Genomic DNA, 23,515 nt, shown 5'->3' with positions numbered 1-23,515 from the left:
GACGTGGTGTTGGAGAGTTGGCATTCAGCCTGTGCGATATTGCAGTGAGTCCTCCGGACAACCACTGCCCCAACCTTTGTCAGCAGGTTTGATGGTGAACCAGGGTTGGAGCAGAGAAAGTGGAGTGCTGCATGTTCAGGGAGGGTGTGGCTGGAGAGGGTGAGGGGAGAAATTGAGGCACCTGATGGCACATCAGCAGTCAGCAATGAAGAGGTCTAGGAAGTGTACACAGCTGGAGGGGGTGACCAAGTGGAGGAGGAAGGTTGGAGGTGGGAGAAGGGGTCCTCAGAGGGAGTTTGCGAGTTTTTGTTAAAGAAGAAGACACGGAAACAGAGGCGGTGGAAGAAGAGCTCTGCGTCGCGGTGGGGGCGGGTTTCTTTGAGGTGGGATCCGGCGGGAATGACTGTGAGCCCTTTTGGCCTAAGAGAGTTCGAGGTTGGGGGGGATAGTAAATATGGGGCAAGGCTCGGGAGCGAGGTTTTCGGGGGGCCCAGGTTGGCTGAAGGAGGGAAGGGGGGAAGGGTGATGACATGTGGTGGGTGAGGGTTGGTTGTGATGTAGCACGGGGGAATGGGTGTGGGAGAGAAAGGAGATTGGGGCGGAGGTCGGTTGTGGAGTGAGGTGGGGGAGTGGGAAGGTGGGGATGAGGTGAAGAGAGAGAAGTGGAAGGATAGGGTGCACTGTGGGGATGGATGGGTGAGGAGGGTGAGTGAGTGTGCTGGCTAGCTGCAGGTAGGACTCAGGGTAACCCTGGGAAATGCAGCCGGAGTCATAGTTACAGAGTGAGCAGGGCCAGAAGTAGAGGCAGAGGCTGCAGCGAAGTCAAGACTGGTCCGAGTGTTTTGACCCGGGTTTGATTCCAGCTTCAGGCAACTGTCTGTGTGGAATTTTTACATTCTCCCTGGGTCTGCGTGGGTTTCCTCTGGGTGCTCCGTTTTCCTCCCACAATCGAAAGACATGCAGATTAGGTGAATTGGCCGTGCTAAATTGCCCATACTGCTCCTTGGATGCTGCCTGAACTACTGTACTCTTCCAGCACCACTAATCCAGAATCTGGTTTCCAGCATCTGCAGTCATTGTTTTTACATAGTGATCTGCCAACCAACCTCCCTCCTTCTGTCACCCTCAATCTCCCCATGCTTACTCTTGTTTCCCCTTCGATCCAGCCTGTGCTGCCTTTGGGAGAGGTTGGCCTTCCCTCCATCATCCAGGAACGTGGTCATCATCCCAGAGCAGTCACACTTTTAACCTGAGGGTCATCACAGCTGAGGCAGGGGGAGAGAAGGTGGCACCTTCATGGTGGTCATACCTGTCACTAATCCACCGCAACCTCTCTTGGGGCTGCAAGAGTTCAACCTCCCTCCCTCAGACAGCTCACCTCCCTGGAAGGTAATATTGCTGCACCTAGTTTTGTGTTAATTAATCATTGAAATATGACTATGGGGAGCCAGCATTGGCTGGGCAGGCAGCCACGACTGCTCAAAACCTGGATTCAGAAAATCCCCTCGGAATTGGCAAGACAGTGCCCACTGCCTCTGAAATCCCTCGCTTAACAAGAATATACTCTCCGTATTCACCTTTCTCAGCTGCCATCTCAATTTACTAGAAATTCTGAGTCCAATGATCCTGCCCCTCCAGGTACCTGATGAAGGAGAAACGCTCCGAAAGCTTCTACTTCCAAATAAACCTGTTTGACTTTAACCTGGTGTTGTGTGTTTTTTAACCTTGGCCATCTGAATGAGCTGTCATCTCAGACTGAATCAGCTGAACTGTTTTTCATTCATGTTTTGAGAAGATTAAAGCCTAATTTACAATCCCCAGCACAAGGCCCATTCTCAATCCAGAGCGAGAGACACATACCTCAGGGAGACACCTGCAGACAGCACAGAGTAACACACTCGCACTGAGGGAAACACCTACAGGTTGCACTAAGTAACACACGCACTCTGAGAGACATGCAGCACTGAGGAACATGATCACACTCCATGCTGCGGATAGATCGCTCCGAATATCCGTGTGTTACTCAGTGCTGTCTGTAGGTGTCTCTCTGAATAACATACCCACACTCAGAGAGACAGATACAGGCAGCATTAAGTTAAACACTCACACTCGGAGAGACACACAGCCGACAAAGTCTGTGAACGGCCAAAGATTGTTTCAGGGGCGACCCAACATGCAGCAGAGATTGCACAGTGCGATCCCATCAGCTGGGCCTGGACCAACAGACTGAAGAGGGAATGTAACAGATTGTACTTATTGAGGCCTAACAGCTTTCAGTTTCTGTTATTTTTGGAATCAGGTAACCTACATAAATTCCTGGTCAAAGGGATCATTTGAAAGGGATTGATGATTGTAATTGATGGACAGGCCAAGCAACCAATTGTGACAATGACCTGCTGAAATGCAGCCAATCAACTGAGGGGGGTGGGGTCGTCTATTTCCAAAGCACACGGAGACAAAGGCTGAATTTTCATCTTTATTCCCTTTTCCACATTCACATTGACAGAAAAAAAACTGGAATTAACAACCCAGACAGAGGAAGCTGCTCAAATTCACAGCCACAGTGGAGCTTGAGGAAAACAATTGTGGAGATTTTCTCAATAGCATGAGAATCCTGCCTCTCTAAACAGTGACAAAACCTTAAATTGGAACTGACAGCTAAGCAGGAAGAAGGTCTGGTTTACAGAAGCAGAGACTTCTGAGGTTCACATTGTTTTGTACAGCTGACAGTCTTCAGCAGTTCAAGAAATTTTATTTAGCAACGCAAGTCAACCCTGTCCCCATCAAGCACTCCCAGGACAAGGACAGCATGAGGTTTGACAAAGCATAAATCTTTCTCGACAATGTCCAAAGATCTGCTTTAATGTCCAAACATCAGAAATGTCTCTGAGCCAGTCTTGAGAAGGAGGAAAGTTGAAATTCAGTGCTGACAATGACCTTTGTCCTCCCAGCTCAGCCCTGTTCTATTTAAAGTTGTGACTCCACTGTGGACTGTCTCGAACACTCTACACACATTCTGATCTCCTGATGCTCTTGCTGAGGGGTGAGGGGAGGGTCACGTGGGTGAGGGCACAGGAGAAGCGAGCGTTGGACTCCCAGTCAGACCCAGAGAGGGTCAGCAGGCTGCTGACACTGTAGGTGCTGTCGGAAGCTCGCAGGTAGTTGCTGGTCTGCACCCCGTCCGAAATGACTGCACCGTCCTTCTTCCACTGCACCTCCAGCTCATCGGGATAGAAGTGATTGGCAAGGCACACCAGGGTGGAAGTGCCCATGGCATTAACCTGCTCTGGGGAGGGGGGTAGCAGGGTCAGCTTTGGCTGAGAGTTGTCACGGCCTGAAAGACAAGAGAAACAATTTTAATTCCTGCCATTTGAGGGGAATTCAACCCTCACAATATTCACTCTCAATACAATCTTTTTGAACATTTTTGGTCAATACAGAACTAACCTGACAAAAGAACAGACATTGCTCACATTGCTTCTTGGAATGTGAGTGTCCCTGGCAGGGCCAGCATTTATTGCCCATCCCGAATTGTCCGGAGAGGGTGATGGTGAAAGAGAAGGGACAGTTTTAGACTATCATTTAAGGAATGAATGTGGGCAGCTGGAAGGTCTATCAATGGGGGATCATTTCAGTGACAGTGATCAGAACTCAGTGAGATTGAGAGGTGGGATGAAAATGGAGAACCATGGAGCAAGTGTAAAAGTTTTCATTTTACTAAACTTTGTGGTGCTTTGGTAAAAGTGGACCGGAAGCAGCGACATGATGTGAAATCAGTGTCAGGGCAGTGGGAGCCCTCGAAGGATGAGACAGAGATTGTTCAGAATCTGTTCCCACAAAGAGTAAGGGTGGGCCTTCCAGATCTAGAACAAATGAGCAAGAGGATTGGGGGTCATGTACTGACATGGATTGGGAACTGGTTGGCAGACAGGACAGAATGAAGGAGTCTTTTTCTGAATGACAGGTAGTTACAACTTAGGGTATCACATGTGTCAGTCCTTGGTACCCAGTCTTGAGTAATATATAATCATAGAGTCTTCGAGTCAGAGAGACTCAAAAGGCCCATCAGCCCATTGTGTCCATACTGGTCAAAAAACAACAATTCAATAATTGCCATCAATTTTTCAAGCATGAGGGAATTAGATGCAGTATTTGTTTAAGAAGGAATGAGATATAGTTCTTCAGATTAAAGGGATCAAAGAATGTGGGGAGAAAGCAGGAAAAGGGGAATGTGTTGGATGATCGGCCATGATCAAATTGAATGGTGGAGCAGGCTTGAGGGGCCAAATGGACTATTGCTGCTCCTAGTTTGGACGTTTCTATCTTTTTTTCAGACAATGAGGGAATGTCTCTCATCAATTTGAAGATGCAAGTCAAATGTTTGTGGAGGTGGAAGATGTGGCCATGGTGATTAATGCAGATCAGTAAGGTGGTAAGAATACACATGGGATAAACTGTTTTTTTTTTCACTTGATGGAATCAGGGCATTGCTAAATCGGCAGTATTTATTGCCCATCCCTTATTACCCAGAGGGCAGTTTAAAGTCAACCACATTGCTGTTGGTCTAGAGTCGCATGGTAAGGATGGCAGTTTCCTTCCCTAAAGGACATCAGGGAATCAGATGGTGTTTTCCTGACAAACAACAATGGTTTCATGGTCGTCATTAGACTCTTAATTGCAGATTTTTTTTGGTTGAATTTGAATGCCACCATCTGCTGGATTCTAACCCTGGTCCCCAGAACATTATCTGAATCTCTGGATCAACAGTTCAGCAATAATACCATTAGACCATCACCTCCCTTATCTCATTATTGGTTGACAGTGAAAGCAAGAAGTTTGTTTATTCTGGAACTGTATAAAACCCCAGTTAGAGCACAGTGAGAGAACAGTGTACGGTTATGGTGATCGCATTACAGGAAGGATGGGATCCCATGAGAGACCAGTACAGAGGTGGAGTTTGTCAGGAATGGGGAGTTTTAACTTTGAGGAATGATTTTTTTGGCTGGGAGTGTTTTCTTTGGAACAGAGGTGGCCGAGGGGAGATTTGATTGTGGTGTGTAAAATGATGAGGGGCCTGGACAGAGTGGGTGGGAAGGACTGATTTCCACCAGCACAGAGGGCAATAACCATGGGGAGAGAGTGAAATCAGTTGGGGGCAGGGTTAGAGGGGAGGTGAGGGTATTTGTTTTCACCCAGAGGTTGGTGGGATGTGGGACTCACTGTCTGAAAGGGCAGGAGAGGCAGAAACCCTCATCCCATTGAAAAAACACTTGGATATTCACTTGAAACAGTGAAACCTCCAGAGCTATGGAGCAAGAGCTGGAAAGTGTGATGGAGTTCAGTGCATCTTTAACAAACCTCCGATCACCCACAGATCAGGAGAGCTTTATCCAAGAACATTGGAGCAGACTTGGATCTACACAATTCAGGAAAGAGTCACATTGGGTGCCTGTGTAGAAGGTTCTAGATTATATTTCAAACCGTGCTGCACACCACTGGGCTGATGTCAAGAGTGAGACTGCAAAGAGTCTCAGTGTCCTGGGGTCAGACAGGGTCACTGCTCTTAATGAACCCATGACCCCTGGAAGGTGAGAGTGCGCAGACAATGGATGAGGATCCGGATCAGGACACTCAAACCTTAATGAAATACTTGCATTTGTGTAGGACCTGTCCCCATCTGAGGATGCCCCAGTGGATCTTTCCAGCAGACTGTGCACAGCAAGATCACAAACACAGTATGATAATTAACAGAGAAATAGATTTTTATTGATCTTGACTGTGGAATAAATATTGAACAGGGACAGCAGGGGGGAACTGCCTGCTCTTCATCCAATAGTGTCATGGAATGGCATTTTTTACAACTGAAAGACTCCCAGTTCGTCCAAAAATAAAAATACCAGTTCCTTGAATGTGGAGTTGCAGGCAGGTAGGTAGGGGGGTGAAGAAATAATTTGGTTTGCTTTCCTTATTTGGTCAGTGCATTGAGTATTGGAGTTGGGAGCTGTTGCCACTGTAGTGGACATTGGTTCGGTCACTTTTGGATTACTGTGTGCAATTCTGATTGCCCTGCTGTAGGAAAAAAGTTGTGAATCTTAAAATGCTTCAGAAAAGATTTAAAAGGATGTTGCCAAGGTTGGAGGGTTTGAGCGAAAGGAAGAGGCTGAACAAGCTAAGGTCATTTTCCCTGCAGCATTGCTGGTTGATGGGTGACCGTATAGAGGTTTATAAAATCATGTAGGGTAAAGATAGGGTGAATAGAGAAGATCTTTTCACTAGAGTGGGGGAGTCCAGAACTGGAGGGCATAGGCTGAAGGTGACAATGGAAAGATTTAAAAGGTACTGAAGGGACAACGTTTTCATTCCGAGGGTATAAATGTGTAGAATGAGCTGCCGGAAGAAGTGGTGAAGACTGGTACAATTACAACATTTAAAAGGCATGGGTATATAAATAGGAAGAGTTTAGCGGGATATGGGCCAAATGCTGTCAAATGGGACTAAATTAATTTTGGATATCTGGTCAGCATGGAAGAGTCGGACCAAAGGGTCTGTTTCTGTGCTGTCCATTTCTCTGACTCTAATTGTATTTCAATCTTGTCCTTAACACTTGAGACTCTCCCAAAGACATTTACAGACAGTTTTGTTTGACAAGCAGTCCCTGTTGTAATGTCAGTAATGTGGCAGTCAGTTTCTACACAACAAGATCCCACTAGAAGCAATGAGATCAAAGAGCAATAATGATGTTGGCTCAACGATAAATATTGGTCTGAACTCAACCTAAGGAGAAAGTAATTTGGTTCAGTTGGATGGAAAATGAGAAAATGGAAGGTAAAGGAGAAGGTAGGATTGCTGGTTAGTGATGGGATTGATTGTGACCAGAAAATAAAAGGAAGGGATGGAATTTTGAATATCAAAGGAAGCATAAAAGTACAGGGAAAATCAATAATAGAACAAACTTCTAGAGTTTGAATCTAATTGCACGAAACACTCCGATTAAGGGAGAGAAAGTGATGCCACAAATCAAGGTAAATTGAGTTTCCAAAGAATTTAAACGAGTTAAAGTGGAGGAGGGTTCAGGAGAGGTTATTCAAGTTTTTAGAAGATGTAATAGGATTGAGAGGATGGAAAGGATCAGAGATCAAACATAAAGCCCAGCAGATAAGAGGACAATGATGAGAAGGAGGGCAGTCAATGCAGGATTGAGGGTGTTGTACTTAAATACACACAGTGTACACAATGGGCTTGTAGTGCAGATTGAAACTGGCAGGTACGATGTTGTGGGTATCACAGAGACATGGCAGTAAGGGGATCCGAGCTGGGAACTAAATATCCAAGGATAATGTCCCATCAAAAGGACAGGCAGTTGGTAAGAGGGGGAGGAGTTGCCTTGTTCGTGAGAAATGAAATTAAATCAATAGCAAGAAGGGATAGAAAGTCAGAAGGTGTAGAATCTGTGTGGGTAGAGTTGAGGAACCGTAAGAAATAAAGAATCTGATGTCCAGGTCTCCAAGCAATAATCAGGGTGTGGGGAAGGAAATCAATCAGGAGACAGAAACGCCAGATACAAAATGCCAGGGCAGACTTCAATGGAAAGGTGGACTGGGTAGCACGTCTCAAGGAAAGAATTTCATGGAATGTTGACGAGGTGGATTTTGAAGCAGTTTGTGGTTGAGCCGTGATGGAACAGGCAGGTCTGGATTCAATGAATTGTTTTGAGGCAAACTTGATTAGTGAGTTTAAGGTGAAAGTATCCCTATAGATAAGTGACCATAATATGATCGAATTCCCCCTGTAGTTTGAGAGGGAGAAGCTGCAATCAGATTGAACAGGATTTCAGTTGAGTAAAAGGAAGTACAAAGACATGAGGAAGGAGCTGGCCAGAGTTGATTGTAAGGGGAGCCGAGCAGGTAAGATGGTGGGGCAGCAAACAGCTGAGTTTCTGGGGGTAATTCTGGAAGCAGAGCAGGAATTCATCCCAAAAAAGAAGAAAATTAATAAGGAGAGGACAAGGCAACCATGGCTGATGAGGAAGGTCAAGGACAGCATAAAAGCAAAAGAAAAAGGCATACAATGTGGTGGAGAATAGTGGGAAGCCAGAGGATTAGGAAGCCTTTAAAAACCAATAGAGGATAACTAAAAACACATTAAGCATTGAGAAGGTGAAATGTGGGCGTTATCTAGCCAGTAATATAAAAGAAGATTGTAGGAGTTTTATCAGATATATAAAAAGGAAGAGGGACTCAAAAATAAACATTTGATCGCTGGAAAATGAGGCTGGAGAAAGGATAATAGGAAATGAAGGAATAGCCGAGGAATTGAATTGATTCTTTACCGAGGAATTGAATTGATTCAGTCTGCACCTTGGAAAACACCAGCAGCGTACCAGTACTTCAAGGCTGTCAGGGGGTAGAGGGGAGTGTAGTGGCCATCACTAAGGAGGAGGCACTGGGTAAGCTGGAAGGTCTGAATATGTATAACTCACCCAGACTAGATGAATTACACCCGTGTGTTCTGAAAAAGATCGCTGAGGAGAATGTGGAGGCATTGGTGATGATCTTTCAGGAATCAATGGAGTCAGGGAGTGGAGGTGGGGTGGGGAGGGATTTGGTTGGGGGCAAGAGACAGGAAAATGGCTCACATAACACCCCTGTTTAAGAAGGGAGGGAGGTAGAAGATGGGACATTATAGGCCAGTTAGCCTGGATTCAGTTGTTGGTAAGGTTTTAGACTTCAGTTTAAGGGTAAAATTGTAGAGGACTTGGAAGTGCAATGGTAAAATAGGGCTGAGTCAACACGGCTTCATCAAGGGGAGGTCATGCCTGGCAAATCTGTTAGAATTCTTTAAGGAGGCAATGAGCCAGTCAGACAAAGGAGAGTCCAAGGAAGTAATCTATTTGGATTTCCAGAAAGCATTTGACACACGATAAGTGCCCATAGTGTTAGGCGCAATGTACTGGCATGGAATGAGGACTGGCAGGTTGGCATAAATCAAAGAGTGAGTAACAATGGCAGCTGGTGACGTGTACAGTACTGCAGGTGTCAATGTTGGGACCATAACTATTCACGTTATACATGAGCAATCTGGATGAAGCAAGTGAAGACATTGTTGCTACGTTTGCAGTTGACATGAGATAGGTGGAGGGACAGGTAGTGTTGATGAAGTGGGAAGGCTGAAAAGGTCCTGGATAGGCTGGGAGAGTGGGCAAAGAAGTGGCAGATTCAATACAATGTGTTGCAATGTGAGGGTATGCACTTTGGGAGGAAGAAGAGATGCAAAGACTGTTTGCTAAATAAGCAAAGCCTTTGGAAATCTAAAGCACAAACCTCATTCAGGTTTCTCTTCAGGTTAACAGGCAGGTCCAGTTCGGAAGGCAAATGAAATGATAGCATTCATTTCAATAGGGCCCGGACACAAGAGCAGAGACGTACTGCTGAAGCTATGTGAGGCTCTGGTCAGACTGCATTTTGGAATATTGTGAACAGATTTGGGACCCATGTTCTAAGCAACAATGTCCTGGCATTGGAGGGGTTTACAATAATGATCCTGGAGATGAAGGGCTTGTCATATGAGGCGTGGTTGAGGACTCTGGGTCTGTACTCGATGGAGTTTAGAAGGATGAGGAGGGATCTTATTGAAATTTACAGAATACTGTTAGGCCTGGATAGAGTGGATGGGGATAAGATGTTTCCAAAAACAGGAGAGACTCGGTAACCAAGGCACAGGCTCAGAATGAAGGGCAGACTCTTTCTTGCTGAGATGAAGAGGAATTTCTTCAGCCAGAGGGTGGTGAATCTGAGAAATCATTGCGACAGAGGCCAAGCCATTGAGTGTATTTAAGACAGAGATAGATAGGTGCGTGATTGTTAAGGGAAATGAAAGTTCCTGTGGAGTAGGCATGAGAATGGGGGTGAGAAGCATATCTGCCAAGATCAAATGGCAGAGCAGATTCAATGGGCTGGATGGCTGATTTCTGCTCCTATTTCTTAAAGTCTTCTGGAGAGTTTCCCCAAAACCCTGGAACACGGAACCCTGGACTGTGAGCCCTGCTGGAGCGATTTGGAATCCTGATGGGAACGATGGTTCATCTGGGGCGTGCAGCCGGAGCCAAGTCCATGGCACCACAGGGGGCTCAGCTGTACAGCGGGGCACAAGGAAGACTGGAAGAGCGATAGTGAGAGGAGATTCAAGAGTGAGTGCAATCGATAGGTGTTTCTGCAGCTGCAGATGGGAATCCAAGATGGTGTGGTGCCAGGGTCAAGGATGTCACTGAGCAGCTGCAGAGCACCCTGAGGAGAGAGGGGGAACACTCAGCGTCGTGGTCCACATCGGTCTCAGTGATGGAGGGAGAAAAAGGACGTGCTCCTGCAGTCAGAATTTAGGGAGCATGGAAAGGAATTAGGACTAGGAACTAAAAAGTAGGAATCTGCGCATTACTTCCAGTGACCCACACAAGTGAGAAGAGGAACAGGAGGATAATGCAGATGACTGGGGCTGGAGAGAGGGTCCAGGAGGGAGAGCTTTAGATTCTTGGGAAATTAGGACTGGGTCTGGGGGAGATGGGATCTGGACAGACCAGACAGTGTTGCTCCTGAACAGAGCTGGGACTGAGTTCATTTGGGGTGATTTACAGGGCTCTGGTAGCCAGGAGGGAATATCAGAGAGGAACACCAAGTTCGACGGAATCCTCACCACCCATTGGGAAGGATGTGGAGGAATACAAATTCAAGGAATTTCCAGAGTCTTGCAAAAATGATAGAATCGTTATAATGGGGTGACGGGGTCTTTAATTTCTGAATATAGACTGGGATAGTAGCAGTGTAACAGGCAGGGAGGGGCCAGAGGTGTGAGACTGTGTTCAGGTGAATTTTCAGGTGGCATCGTGGCCAGTGAAGAAGGCTGTCTAAGAGAACAATGGGCTATTGACCAACTGGGCCAGTGGGCTGAGGAATGGCAGATGGAGTTTAATTCAGATAAATGTGAGTGCTGTATTTTGGTAAGACACAGGAGATGGGTGAGATCCTAAACAAATATTTCAGGTCAGTATTTATTGGGGAGAAGGAAATGAATGCGAGGGAATTTGGAAAAATCGTGACATTTTGAAAAAGTCCACAATACAAATGAGGAGATGAGAAAGATCTTAAAGCATATAAAGGTAGATAAATCCCTGGAACCTGATCAGGTGTATGTCAGAATATTGTGGGAAACTAGGGAAGAGATTGCTGGAACCCTTGCTGAGATATGTTTATCATCAACAGCTATCGGTAATGTGTTGTACCATTATTTCAGAAAGGCTGTAAGGAAAAGCCAGGGAACTATAGAACAGTAAGTCTGATGTCAGTGCTGGGTAAGATGTTTGAGTGGACTCTGAGAGACAGGATTTCCATCCATTTGGATAAGCAATGTGGTTTTGTGCATGGGAAGTTGTGTCTCCCTGATTTGATTGAGGAGGTGACAAAGAAGATTGATGAAGGCAGAATAGTAGATACGTCTGCATGGACTTCAGCAAAGTGTTTGACAAGGTTCCACGTGATAGACTGGTTAGTAAGGTTAGACCACATGGGATCCAGGGGGAGCTCGCCATTTGGGTAAAAAATTAGCTTGAAGATAGGAGCGAGGGAGTGGTGGTAAAGGGTTGATTTTCAGACTGGGGAGATCTGTAAATAGCTGTGTGCCACAAGGATTGGGGCTGGGTTCACTGCTTTTGGTCATTTAAATAAATGATTTCACTGTGAATATAGGAGTTAACATAAGTTTGTAAATGACACCAAAATTGGTGGGACAGTGAATAGTGAAGGAGATTATCTCAGGGTACAGTGGGACCTTGATCAGATGGGGCAATGGGCAGAGGAGTGGGAAATGGAGTTCAGTTTAGATAAATGTGAGATGTTGCATTTAGAAAGGGAAACCGGGACAGGAGTTATACAGTTAATGGTAGGGCCCTGTGGAATGTTGCTGAACAAAGAGACCGAGGGGGTGAGGGGGTGAGGGTAACGTGCATTATTCCTTAAAACTAGATCACAGGGAGACAGGGCGATGAAGAAGGTGTTGGGTCCGTTTGCCTTTATTGGTCACTGTATTGAGTACAGGAGTTGGGACATCATGTTGCAGCTGTACAGCAGATTAGTGAGGCCACTTTGGGAATAATGTGAACAATTCTGATCATCCTGTGATAGGAAGGATGTTGTTAAAATTTTAAAAGGTGCAGGAAAAGATTTACAAAGATTTTCATTGGACTTGGAGGGTTTGAACGATAGGATGAGGATGAATAAACTGGGGCAATTTACCCTTCAGCATTGGAGGCTGAGACACTTATAAAATCATGAGGGAATAGATACTGTGACTAATTCAGAAAGCATGTGAATGCTTTGTAGTGATGACAAATTATATTCCGAAACGTCATTCCAGGGAAGAGGAAGATCATTTATGAAGATCTACTGGAGGATTTGGGACTGTCTTCTTTGGAGAAGGCTGAAAGGAGATTTATTCAAGGAAAGCAAAATCAGAAGGGGCCTGGACAGAGTAAATAGGGGAAGATGTTCCCAATTGAGAAAGGATTTGAGACCGAGAGACCACAGATTGAAAGTAATTGGGAAAACTGACAAAGTGAGATGAGGAAAAACATTTTCGGCCAGTGAGTGGTTAAGGTGTGGAATGCACTGCCTGAGAGTGGGGTGGAGGCAGCTTCAATTGAAACATTCCGAAGGGAATGAGACTGTTATTTGAAAAGGAACAATGGGCAGGGTGACAGGGAGAAGGCAGGAGAATGACATTCAGTGAATTGCTCATTCAGAGAGCTAGTACAGACAGAATGGGCAGAATGGGCTCCTTGTGCACTGCAACAATTCTGCGATTGTGTGATTGAGCAGAGTTAAAGCTGGGGGATGTGGGAGCTCGGTGTCTCACTGTGTTGCTGCTGCTGCTGCTGCTGCTGCTGCTGCTGAGGTCAGTGAGATCAGAGACTGGGACAGGGAGCCAGAGCTCACATCAAACTCTGCCCGTGTCTGTCACACTGAGACTGACAGGAGGCTACTCACTGATTTCACTCCATGCTGCAGGAATGGGACCACAGGCTGCAAATGTACAGAGCTCCTCCACACGGTGAGTAAAACTGACTGACTTATATCGTGCTGTTTAAAGGGTCAATGGGACTAAAGAAATACAGCTGGACACCCTGTTAGACACAGTGCTCCTCAATCAACCATTTCATTCACTGCAGCTTCTCACCAACATCTTCAACAATTCAGCATTTGTGTTTCAGAAATTGTGTTTCAGTATTGACAGGGTAAATAATGGAGGATAGAGATTTACTTACTCAGTCTGAGCTTGGTTCCTTTCCCGAATGTGTCCCACAGTGAGAACCCCCAGTGCAGAGGCTGAACAAAAACCTCTACTCTCTACTTCCCTCTGTCACTCTCACTCTTCCTGCGCCTCTCTGTTTCTCCCTCATTCATTTCTTTCTTCCTCTCATTCTTTTTCTATCTCTGAGATGTGTCCAGCTGGGCTCGGGAGGTTTGTTAAATTTATTTTTTGATATTACATCTTGCAGCCATTCTTCACAAAAGGCCATGGAGTGTAACAGGGAAACTTGAGACCTTCAGTGAGCAGTGGACACCACAGGGACTGGAGTGTGTCATGGACAGTGACAATCCCAGCATGGGGTAATTTGTTCATTTTTATTTATTTATTACTGTGTTTGTATCAGTGACAGAGGTAGGGCTGAGTGTTTATTATTATGTATAACATATAATTATGAATGTGTCAGTACAGGAGGTGGTGTTATGTGTATTGAGATTTTTGCACGGCTCTGTATCACCGTGAAGGCCAGCTGTAAACTTCTGACAGTAATAGTCAGCGACATCCTCATTCTGAACGTTGCTGATTGTCAGGGTGAACCTGGTCCCTGATCCACTGCCAGTGAATCGGTCGGAGACTCCTGTGAATCGATTTGTTGCACCATAGATCAGGAGAGAGGGTTTCTGACCTTCTCGCTGCTGGTGCTAATACTTTGACTGGCCGTACAGGTGATGGTTGTGGTCTGGCCCAGTCCCACTGACAGCACCGGGGGAGACTGAGTCATGATGATGTCCCCACTGATACCTGAGGGGTCAAAGAGAAACACAGTGAAGTCAGAACTGTCCCAGAAAGAGACTGTCAAATGAGAGATTGTTGGAGACACTGAGCATTCCTCTGGTTTCAGCATTTTCCCTTCAATCACAAGTCAGTGGAATTGGAATGAAATGGAGAGCATCTAAAGATTCAAGGTGGAAGGAGAGAGATTTGTACCTGCGACACAGAATGCCAGGGGCCAGATCAGCTGGATGTGTGAAATCATGGTGTGTGCTCCTGTCCCTGGGCCTGGTTCCTGATAAACTCTCCCTTCACTGGGCTCTGCTTTATTAAGCTGCAGCCTGTGAGAGTCTGACTGGGTGTTCCTCAGTATGTAAATGGCATCAGAAAGAAAGAGCCTCGTCAGCCCCTCACACTTCCTCTTCTCTCTCTCTCCCCCTCATTCTCTCTCTCTCTGTCTCAGAGAGTCATTGATGTGAACAGCACTGAATGAGGCCATTTGGCCTATTGTGTCTGTGCTGTTAAACAAAGATCTGATGACATTAATCCCACCCTCCAGCTCTTGGCCCATTACCCTGGAGGCTGCAGCAACACAAGGGAATATCTAAACACTGCTCCAATGTCACGAGAGTTTGTGACTCAACCAGCCTTTCAGGCAGAGAGTTCGAGACTCCCACCACCCTCTGGGTGAAAACATTTCTCCTCAACTCTCCTCTCACTCTCTCGAACTCGACTGGGCCTGTGCTCACTTGAGTTCAGAAAGATAAGAGGGGATCTGATTGAAATGTATAAAATTCAACAGGGCTGGGCAGGGAGGAGGTTTCCCCTGGTTGAGGAGTCTGGAACCAGGAGACACAGTCTCGGGGGATACATGGTAGATCCTTTAGGGCTGAGACAAGGAAACGTTTCTTCACTCAAAGGGTAGGACAGCTGTGGAACCCAAGGAACTGAATAAATTCAAGAAAAAGAGAGAGATAATTGTTTTGCATTTTAACAGCATGAAGGGAATGGGGAGAAAGTAGGAACATGGTTTTGAGATGGAGGGTCGCCATGATCATACTGATTGACAGAGCAGGCTCAAAGAGCCGAAAGGCCTACTCCAGCTCCGAGTTTCTGTGTGTCCATGTCTGTGTTACCTTCAATCTCTGTCCCAGGTTATTGAGTCCTCTACTGACGTATAAAGTGCCTTCCTGCCCACCCTATCACTGCCCTGAATAATGCTATTGCCCTCTATCATGTCCCCTCTCAACCTTCACTGCTCCAAGGAAACAATCCCAACCTTTCCAAGATTTCCTCACAGCTGACCCTCCATCCCAGGCAGCATCCTGGGAAATCTCTGCACCCTCTCAAGTACAATCACATCCTTCCCAGAATGTGGTGACCAGGACCTGTCCACCTCTCTCTCTCTGTCTCACATCTGCCACTTCTTTCTCTCTACCTCTCTCTCTCCCACCGTTAATCTCTTTCATGTTCTCTCTCTCTATCTCACTCTGTCTCATAGCCACTCTCCCCAACTCACTCACACTTTCTCACTCCATCTCATAATCTCTATTTCTCCATCTCTCACTGTCTCCATCACTCACTCCCTTTCTCGCTTCAATTTAAAGCCTCTGTTATCTCTCTTCTCTATACCTCCCTCTATCTCTCTCCCTCCTTCTCTGTATTCACAATCTACAGCCGCACTCCCTCCCTCTCTGTCATTCTGTCTCTAATCATGCTCATGTCTCTCACTTTCTCTCTCTCTCTCTCTCTCTCTCTCACACACACACACACACCCGCAGATACACACACAGACAAACACACACAGACACACACACGTACAGACACTCGCCCTCTGTCTCTGTCTCACTTCTGTCTCTTTCTCACAGTGTCTCAGGTGGTCGCAGTTGAATGTAGGATAAACCTCCCTCTGCTCTGCCCCACTCATGGATGTTAACCCCTGACCCCAGAAGCATTTCTTCTCCGGGAGTAAGGCCCCATTTTACACATTGACCGGGGTTTGGCCTCTCTCAGAAAGATGGCTAGATTCTTGTCAAATGAAGGGTAGTTCTGTGCTGTTGGCCTATTCTCACTGGGGACTGGTTTGGACACAAATCTCATTCCATGATGGCCCAGCAGAGAGAGGAGATCCTCAGGCCATCAGTGTGAGTTGGAGGGACAGGACAGGCTCTGACCCACTCACCCAGCCTGTCCATTCACAACATTTGTCAATACCTTCCCCTCTCCTACTCCTCTCTTTCTCTTTCCATGATCAGTCTCTGAGTCAGGGTGTTTTACTGGGATGTAGGTTGAACCATCACACAGTTACAACAGAAAGGAACTGAACCCCATACCCACTATGGTGTCCACAATGCACTGGACTCTCCAACAGAGTCCAGTAAACATGGAATTCAGTTCATGGGGCTGTCTGATGCAGAGACATGGGTCTCCTTCCCACTGAACCTCCCAACAGAGACCAGTAAACATGGGCCTCATTCCTGCAGGAGCCTCCACTAGAGACCAGTAAACATTGGGTAAAAACAATGACTGCAGATGATGGAAACCAGTTTCTGGATTAGTGGTTCTGGAAGAGCACAGGAGTTCAGGCAGCATCCGAGGAGCAGTAAAATCGACCTTTTGGGCAAAAGCCCTTCATCAGTAATACAAGTAAACATTGGTCACCTTCTGACTGGAGTCTCCAAAGGAGACCAGTAAACATGGACCTCTTTCTGACTGGATCATCCAGTAGAGATCAGTAAACATGGACCTCCTTCCTCCTGGATCCTCCAATACAGACCAGTAAACATGGACATCCTTCTGACTGTATCCTCCAAGAGAGTAAATATGGGCCTCCTATTCACTGGAACTTCCAATGGAGATAAGTAGATGGTTGAGTTTTTGAAGAAGTAAGCAAGAAGATAGGCAAAGGTAGAGTAGTACACTCTGGCTACATGGAATTAAGCAAGGTCAGATACAAGGTTCCCATGGTAGACTGCTTAATAAGATTAGATCACATAGGATCCAGGGAGAGCTCGCCAATTGGATATAAATTTGGCCTATGTTAGGAGGCAGAGGCTTGTGAGAGAGGGTTGTTCTCCAGACTGGAGGCCAGTGACCAGCCGTCTGCCACAAGAATCGATCCTGGATCCATTGTTGTTCATCGTTTATGTGAACAATTTGGATGAGAAAATAGCAGGAATGGTCACTAAGTTTGTGGCTGACATTAAAATTGTTGGCAGAGTGGGCAAGGAAGAAGGTTATCCAAGAGTGCAATGTCATCTTGATCAACTGGGCCAGTGGGTCAACAAATCCAGATGGAGCTTAATTTCGATAAATGGAAGGAGTTGTATTTTGGCAAGACATACTCGGGCAGGAATTACACAATTAATGGTAGAGCCATGGTGAGTGTTGTTGAACAGAGTGACCGAGGGGTACAGGTACACAGTTCCTTGGAAGTAGTGTCCTAAGTAGACAGGGTGGTGAAGAAGGTATTTGGCACACTCACCTTCACTGGTCAAAGCAGGGAGTGCAGGAGCTGGGACATCATGTTACAGCTGTACAAAGCGTTGGGGAGGCCATATTTAGACTCTGTGCGCATTCCTGCTCACCCTGCTATAGGAAGGAAGTTATTACAGTGGTTTGAATAAAAAAAGATTAACAGGGATGTTATCAAGATTGGAGGGTTTGAATTACAAGACTAGGATGGATAGGCCGAGATGTTTTTCCAGGGAATGCAGAAGATTGAGGGGTGACTTTATAGAGGTTTATAGAATCATGAGGATCATAGATAAGATGAAGAGTCAAAGTGTTTTCCCCAGCGTAGGAGAGTCCAGTACGAGAAGGAATAGGTTTAAGTTGAGAGGGGAAAGAATTAGAAGGGACCTGAGAGGCAACCTTTTCACACAGAGGTTGGTCTGTATGTGTAATGAGCTGCCAAAAGAAGTGTTCGAGGTGAGTACAATTACTACATTTCAAGAACATTTTTACAGGAACATGGATAGGAAGGATTTAGAGAGGATTGGGTCAAACACAGGCAAATGGGACTAGTTCAGTTTTGGAAACTTGGTCAGTATGGATGAGTGGAGCTGAAGGGCCTGATGCCATGCTGTAAATCTTTACGACTCTTTGATGATGTATACATGGGACACCTTCCCATAGGACCAATAAACATGGCCCTCCTTCCCTCCGGACTTTCCACCACCTGAGCTGCCAACCCCACATCCTCTCCATCAGGTATGCCTCTTATTTCAATCTCAACAACGTTGTCCATCTCTGCACTACCTCAGCCCCTTGAACACACAAACCCTAATTCCTGCTTGTCCTGCCTCCTAACTACATGATTTCAATGTCCTCTACAAGTTTCCTAAAGCCATATTCCATAAACTCCAACTTTTTAGATTAGATTAGATTACATTACAGTGTGGAAACAGGCCCTTCGGCCCAACAAGTGCACACCGACCCGCCGAAGCGCAACCCACCCATACCCCTACATTTACCCCTTACCTAACACTACGGGCAATTTAGGATGGCCATTTCACCTGACCTGCACACCTTTGGACTGTGGGAGGAAACCGGAGCACCCGGAGGGTGCCCACGCAGACACGGGGAGAACGTGCAAACTCCACACAGTCAGTCACTTGAGGCGGGAATTGAACCCGGGTCTCTGGTGCTGTGATGCAGCAGTACTAACCACTGTGCCACCGTGCCGCCCACAACTCTCTGTGGAAAGAACTCGCCTCTGACATCCCCTCTATACTTTCCTCCAACCATCTTAAAACTATGACACCCTCGTGTTCGTAATTTCTGCCCTGGGAAATAGTCTCTGGCTATCGACTCTATCTATGCCTCTCATTATCTTGTATACCTCAATTAGATCCCCTCTTCTCCTCCTTTTCTCCAATGAAAAACGTCTGAGCTCAGTCTACGTCTCCTCATAAGATAAGCCCTCCAGTCCAGGCAGCATCCTGGTAAACATCCTCATCCACATCTTTCTTATAATAGGGCGACCAGAACTGGACGCAGTATTCCAAGTGCGGTCTAACCAAAATTTTATAGTGCTGCAACAAGATCTCACGACTCTTAAAATCAATACCCCTGTTAATGAAAGCCAAAACACCATATGCTTTCTTAACAACCCTGTCCACCTGGGTGGCCATTTTAAGGGATCTGTGTACCTGCACCCCAAGGTCTCTCTGCTCCTCCACGCTGCCAAGAATCCTATACTTAATCTTGTACTCAACTTTCAAATTCGACCTTCCAAAATGCATCACCTCGCATTTATTCAGGTTGAACTCCATCTGCCACCTCTCAGCCCATCTCTGCATCCTGTCAATGTCGCGCTGCAGCCTACAACAGCCCTCTATACTGCCAACGACACCTCCAACCTTTGTGTCATCTGCAAACTTGCTGACCCATCCTTGAATCCCCTCATCCAAGTCATTAATGAAAATTATAAACAACAGAGGCCCAAGGAAAGAGCCCTGTCGAACACCACTCACCACAGAGTTCCAGGCAGAGTATTTTCCTTCTACTACCACTCGCTGACTTCTGTTGGCCAGTCAATTCTGTATCCAGACAGCTGTTTCCCTGAATCCCATTCCTCCTGACTTTCTGAGTAAGCCTACCATGGAGAACCTTATCAAATGCCTTGCTGAAGTCCATATACACCACATCTACAGCTCGACCCTCATCAACGTTTCTAGTCACATCCTCAAAGAACTCGATAAGGTCTCTGAGGCATGACCTGCCCCTCACAAAGCCGTGTTGACTGCATTTAATCAAGCCATGCTCTTCCAGATGGTCATAAATCCTATCCCTCAGAATCCTTTCTAACACCTTGCAGACGACAGACGTGAGACTTACAGGTCTGTAATTGCTGGGGATTTCCCTATTTCCTTTCTTAAAGAGAGGAATTACATTTGCCTCTCTCCAGTCCTCATGTATGACTCCAGTGGAGAGCGAGGATGAAAAGATCTTCGCAAGAGGTGAAGCAATTGCATTTCTCGTTTCCCAAAGCAGCCGAGGACAAATCTGGTCCGGGCCTGGTTACTTGTCAATCTTAATGTTTGACAAAATTTTCAGCACATCAGCTTCCTCTATCTCTATCCATTTCAGCATGCACACCTGCTCTTCAAAGGTTTCAGCCACTACAAAGTTTGTTTCTTTCGTAAAGACAGAAAGAAAAAACTCATTTAGGGCTTCCCCTACCTCCTCAGGCTCCACACACAAATTCCCTATTCTACATCAGGTCGGCCCTACTCTTTCTTTGACCATTCTCTTATTCCTCACATAAGTGTAAACTGCCTTTGTGTTCTCCCTAATCTGTTCTGCCAAGCCTTTCTTGTGCCCCCTCCTGGCTGTCCTCAGACCATTTTTAAGCCTCCCTCCTTGCCTGCCTGTAATCCTCTAGAGCTGAGGTTGACCCTAGCTTCCTCCACCTTATGAAAGCTACCTTTTTCCTTTTGACGAGAAGCTCCACCGTTCTCGTCATCTAAGGTTCCTTTATCTTACCACTTCTTGCCTGTCTCAGAGGGACATATTTATTCATCACTTGCAACAACTTTTCCTTAAACAGTCTCCACATGTCTATAGTGCCTTTACATTGGAACAATTGCTCCCAATCCATGCTTCCTAACTCATGTCTAATCGCATCATAGTTTCCTCTTTCCCAATTAAATATCCTCCCATTTTGCCTAATCCTCTCCTTCTCCATAGCTATGTAGAATGTGAGGCAGTTGTGGTCACTATCACCAAAATGCTCTCCCACCACAAGATCTGATACCTGCCCTGGCTCGTTTCCGAGCACTAAGTCTAGAATGGCCTCTCCCGTTGTCGACCTGTCAAAGTACTGAGTTAGGAATCCCTCCTGAACACCTTACAAAAACAGCTCCATTCAAATCTTCTGCGCGAAGGAGGTTCCAATCAATATTGGGAAAGTTAAAGTCAACCATTACAACAACCCTACTATGTCCACACTATTCCAAAATCTGCCGACCTATGTTTTCTTCCATCTCCCTGCTGCTATTGGGGGGCCTGTAGTAAATCCCTAAAGAGGTGACTGCTCCCTTGCTGTTCCTAATTTCCACCCATACTGACTCGGTAGGCAGATCTTCCTCGACAATGGAAGCTTCTGTAGCTGTGATACCCTCTCTGATTAGTAGTGCTACACCCCGTCCTCTTTTACCCCCTCCCTATTCTTTTTAAATGCTCTAAACCCTGGAACATCCAGCAACCGTTCCTGCCCCTGAGAAACCCATGTCTCTGTTATGGCCACAACATCATAGCACCAGGGACTGATCCATGCTCTAAGTTCATCACTTTTATTTCAGATACTCCTTGCGTTAAAGCAAACACACTTTAACTGATCCCTTGGTTCCTTCCCAGGAAAATCCTTCCCACGAGCTGGTCGACCTCTTGCTGTTGCCTCCCCTGCATCAACTCTCACCTCCGGTAGACAGCTCAGGTTCCCACACCCCTGCCATACTAGTTTAAACCCTCTCGAACGACTCGAGCAAACCTTCCACCCAGGACATTGGTCCCCTTCCAGTTCAGATGCAACCCGTCCTTTTTGTACAGGTCCCACCTTCCCCAGAAGGCATCCCAATTATCTACATATCTGAAGCCCTCCCTCCTACACCAGCTGTGCAGCCACGTGTTAAGCTGCGCCCTCTCCCTGTTCCTCACCTCACTATCTCGTGGCACCGGTAGTAAACTAGAGAACACTACACTGTTCGTCCTGCTCTGCAGCTTCCATCCTAACTCCCTGAAATCACTTTTTATATCTTCGATCCTTTTCCTGGCTATATCATTAGTGCCAATATGTAACAAGATTTCTGGCTGTTCACCCTCCCATTTTAGAACCTTTTCCATCCGATCAGAGACGTCCCGGACCCTGGCACCAGGGAGGCATCATACCTTCCGGGAATCCCGATCCTGACCACAAAATCTCCTGTCGATTCCCTATCGAGTCCCCTACCACGAGTACTTTTCTATTCTGCCCCCTTCCCTTCTTTGCCACAGTGTCAGGCTCAGTGTCAGACAACTGACTGCTATGGCTTTCCTCTGGTAGGTTATCCCTCCCAGCAGTATCCAAAACGGTATACTTACTGCTAAGGGGAATGTCCACAGGGGATCTCTGCACTGACTGACTGTCCCCTTTCCTCCCACTAAGTGTAACCCATTTATCCTTGTCCTGAGACTGACAAGTGACCAACTCCCAGTAACTCCTCTCAATTACCCCCTCAGCCTCCCGAATGATCTGTAGTTCATTCAGCTCCAGCTCCAATTCCCTAACACGGTTTTCAAGGAGCTGGAGTTGGGTGCACTTCCCACAGATGTAGCCAGCGGAGACGTGTGCCATGTCTTCCACATGCCACATTTTGCAGGAGGAGCAAGCAACTTCTCTGATATGGAATGGGCCCTTGCCTGTCTTCCCCGTCTATCATTCCAGAATGACCCCTGACCTCACTGCCAGCCAATTGCCTCCATGGCCTCCCTCCTCCCTCACTCTGTGTCCTGCTGCAGACTCACATTCCCTCCTCCCCGTTCCATCTTCTGTCTCTGGTCTCCAATCCATTGCTGCTTCCTCCATCCCACCATTGACAGCAGAGCCTTCAGACCCTTCCAGCGTGCTCTCTGACCTCCTGCCCTTCATCCCTTCCACACTAGATGGTGGCGCTATTAAATAAACTGTTCAGTACCATCACTTTTGGTTCACTGTTCCATTGCCATTGATTTGCTGAATTATTCCTCATCAGTAAATCTAGTCTGGCCTGTTCCCTGAGTTGGTTCAAGAGCATTTTGCTTGAGAAAACACTCTTCTGTAAACTGGGTTGTCTCTTTCTCCCTGTCTTTGTGTAAAGGTGACACTAAGTGTGTGTAAGCTCTTATACAGCACAGACAGAGGTCACTGGGCCTATTGTGACTGTTATTCAAATGAGTCCAATGAGTCCCATTTTCCCAGCCCTTCCTGTATAACCCTGCAATTGTTTCCTTTTCAGCTATTTCTCCAAATGCCCTTTTGAAAGTTGCTGTTGAATCCACTTCCACTCACCTTGTAGACAGTCATCATGAACTCGCTGGATAAAAATGTTCCTATCTTCTCTCTTGTCCTTCAGACCCTTTCTGAAATGTGTGCCCTCTGGTTACTGACCCTTCTGCCTGGAGAAACAATTTGTCCTGTGTTTACTGCATCCAAACTCTCAAATTGTGAACCCCTCATTGAGTGAGACCTATTTCCAGCACATGGGGAGAACATTCAGCCTGTCAGGGAAATGCTGTCATTTCATGGAGCAATCCAGTCAGTCCCACCCCCTCCCCTACTCGACCCCCAGGGCCTTGCAGGTTTATTTCCATCAAGAGCCCATCCAATCTGTTATTGTACTCACTGAGTGTCTTCACCTGCCTCACCTGAATGGGCACTAATTTCCACGTCATGACCAATTGCTGCTAAAGACAAAGTTCTTCCTGACAT

The 23,515-nt window shown here is 46.4% G+C and overlaps 1 gene segment (V, D, J or C); it reads right to left on the bottom strand.

The window, feature by feature from the left end:
• Positions 1 to 2,463: 2,463 nt before the first annotated feature.
• Positions 2,464 to 23,110, bottom strand: LOC140479510 (immunoglobulin kappa constant-like). The segment is given in 5 exon segments: positions 2,464 to 3,334; positions 13,310 to 13,370; positions 13,686 to 13,713; positions 13,798 to 13,994; positions 23,096 to 23,110. Coding segments are annotated over 5 exon segments (630 nt in total).
• Positions 23,111 to 23,515: the final 405 nt, after the last annotated feature.

The sequence above is a fragment of the Chiloscyllium punctatum genome, chromosome 7, assembly GCF_047496795.1.
Source record: "Chiloscyllium punctatum isolate Juve2018m chromosome 7, sChiPun1.3, whole genome shotgun sequence".
Taxonomy (NCBI): Eukaryota; Metazoa; Chordata; class Chondrichthyes; order Orectolobiformes; family Hemiscylliidae; genus Chiloscyllium; species Chiloscyllium punctatum.
This window is presented reverse-complemented; position numbering and strand designations above follow the sequence as displayed.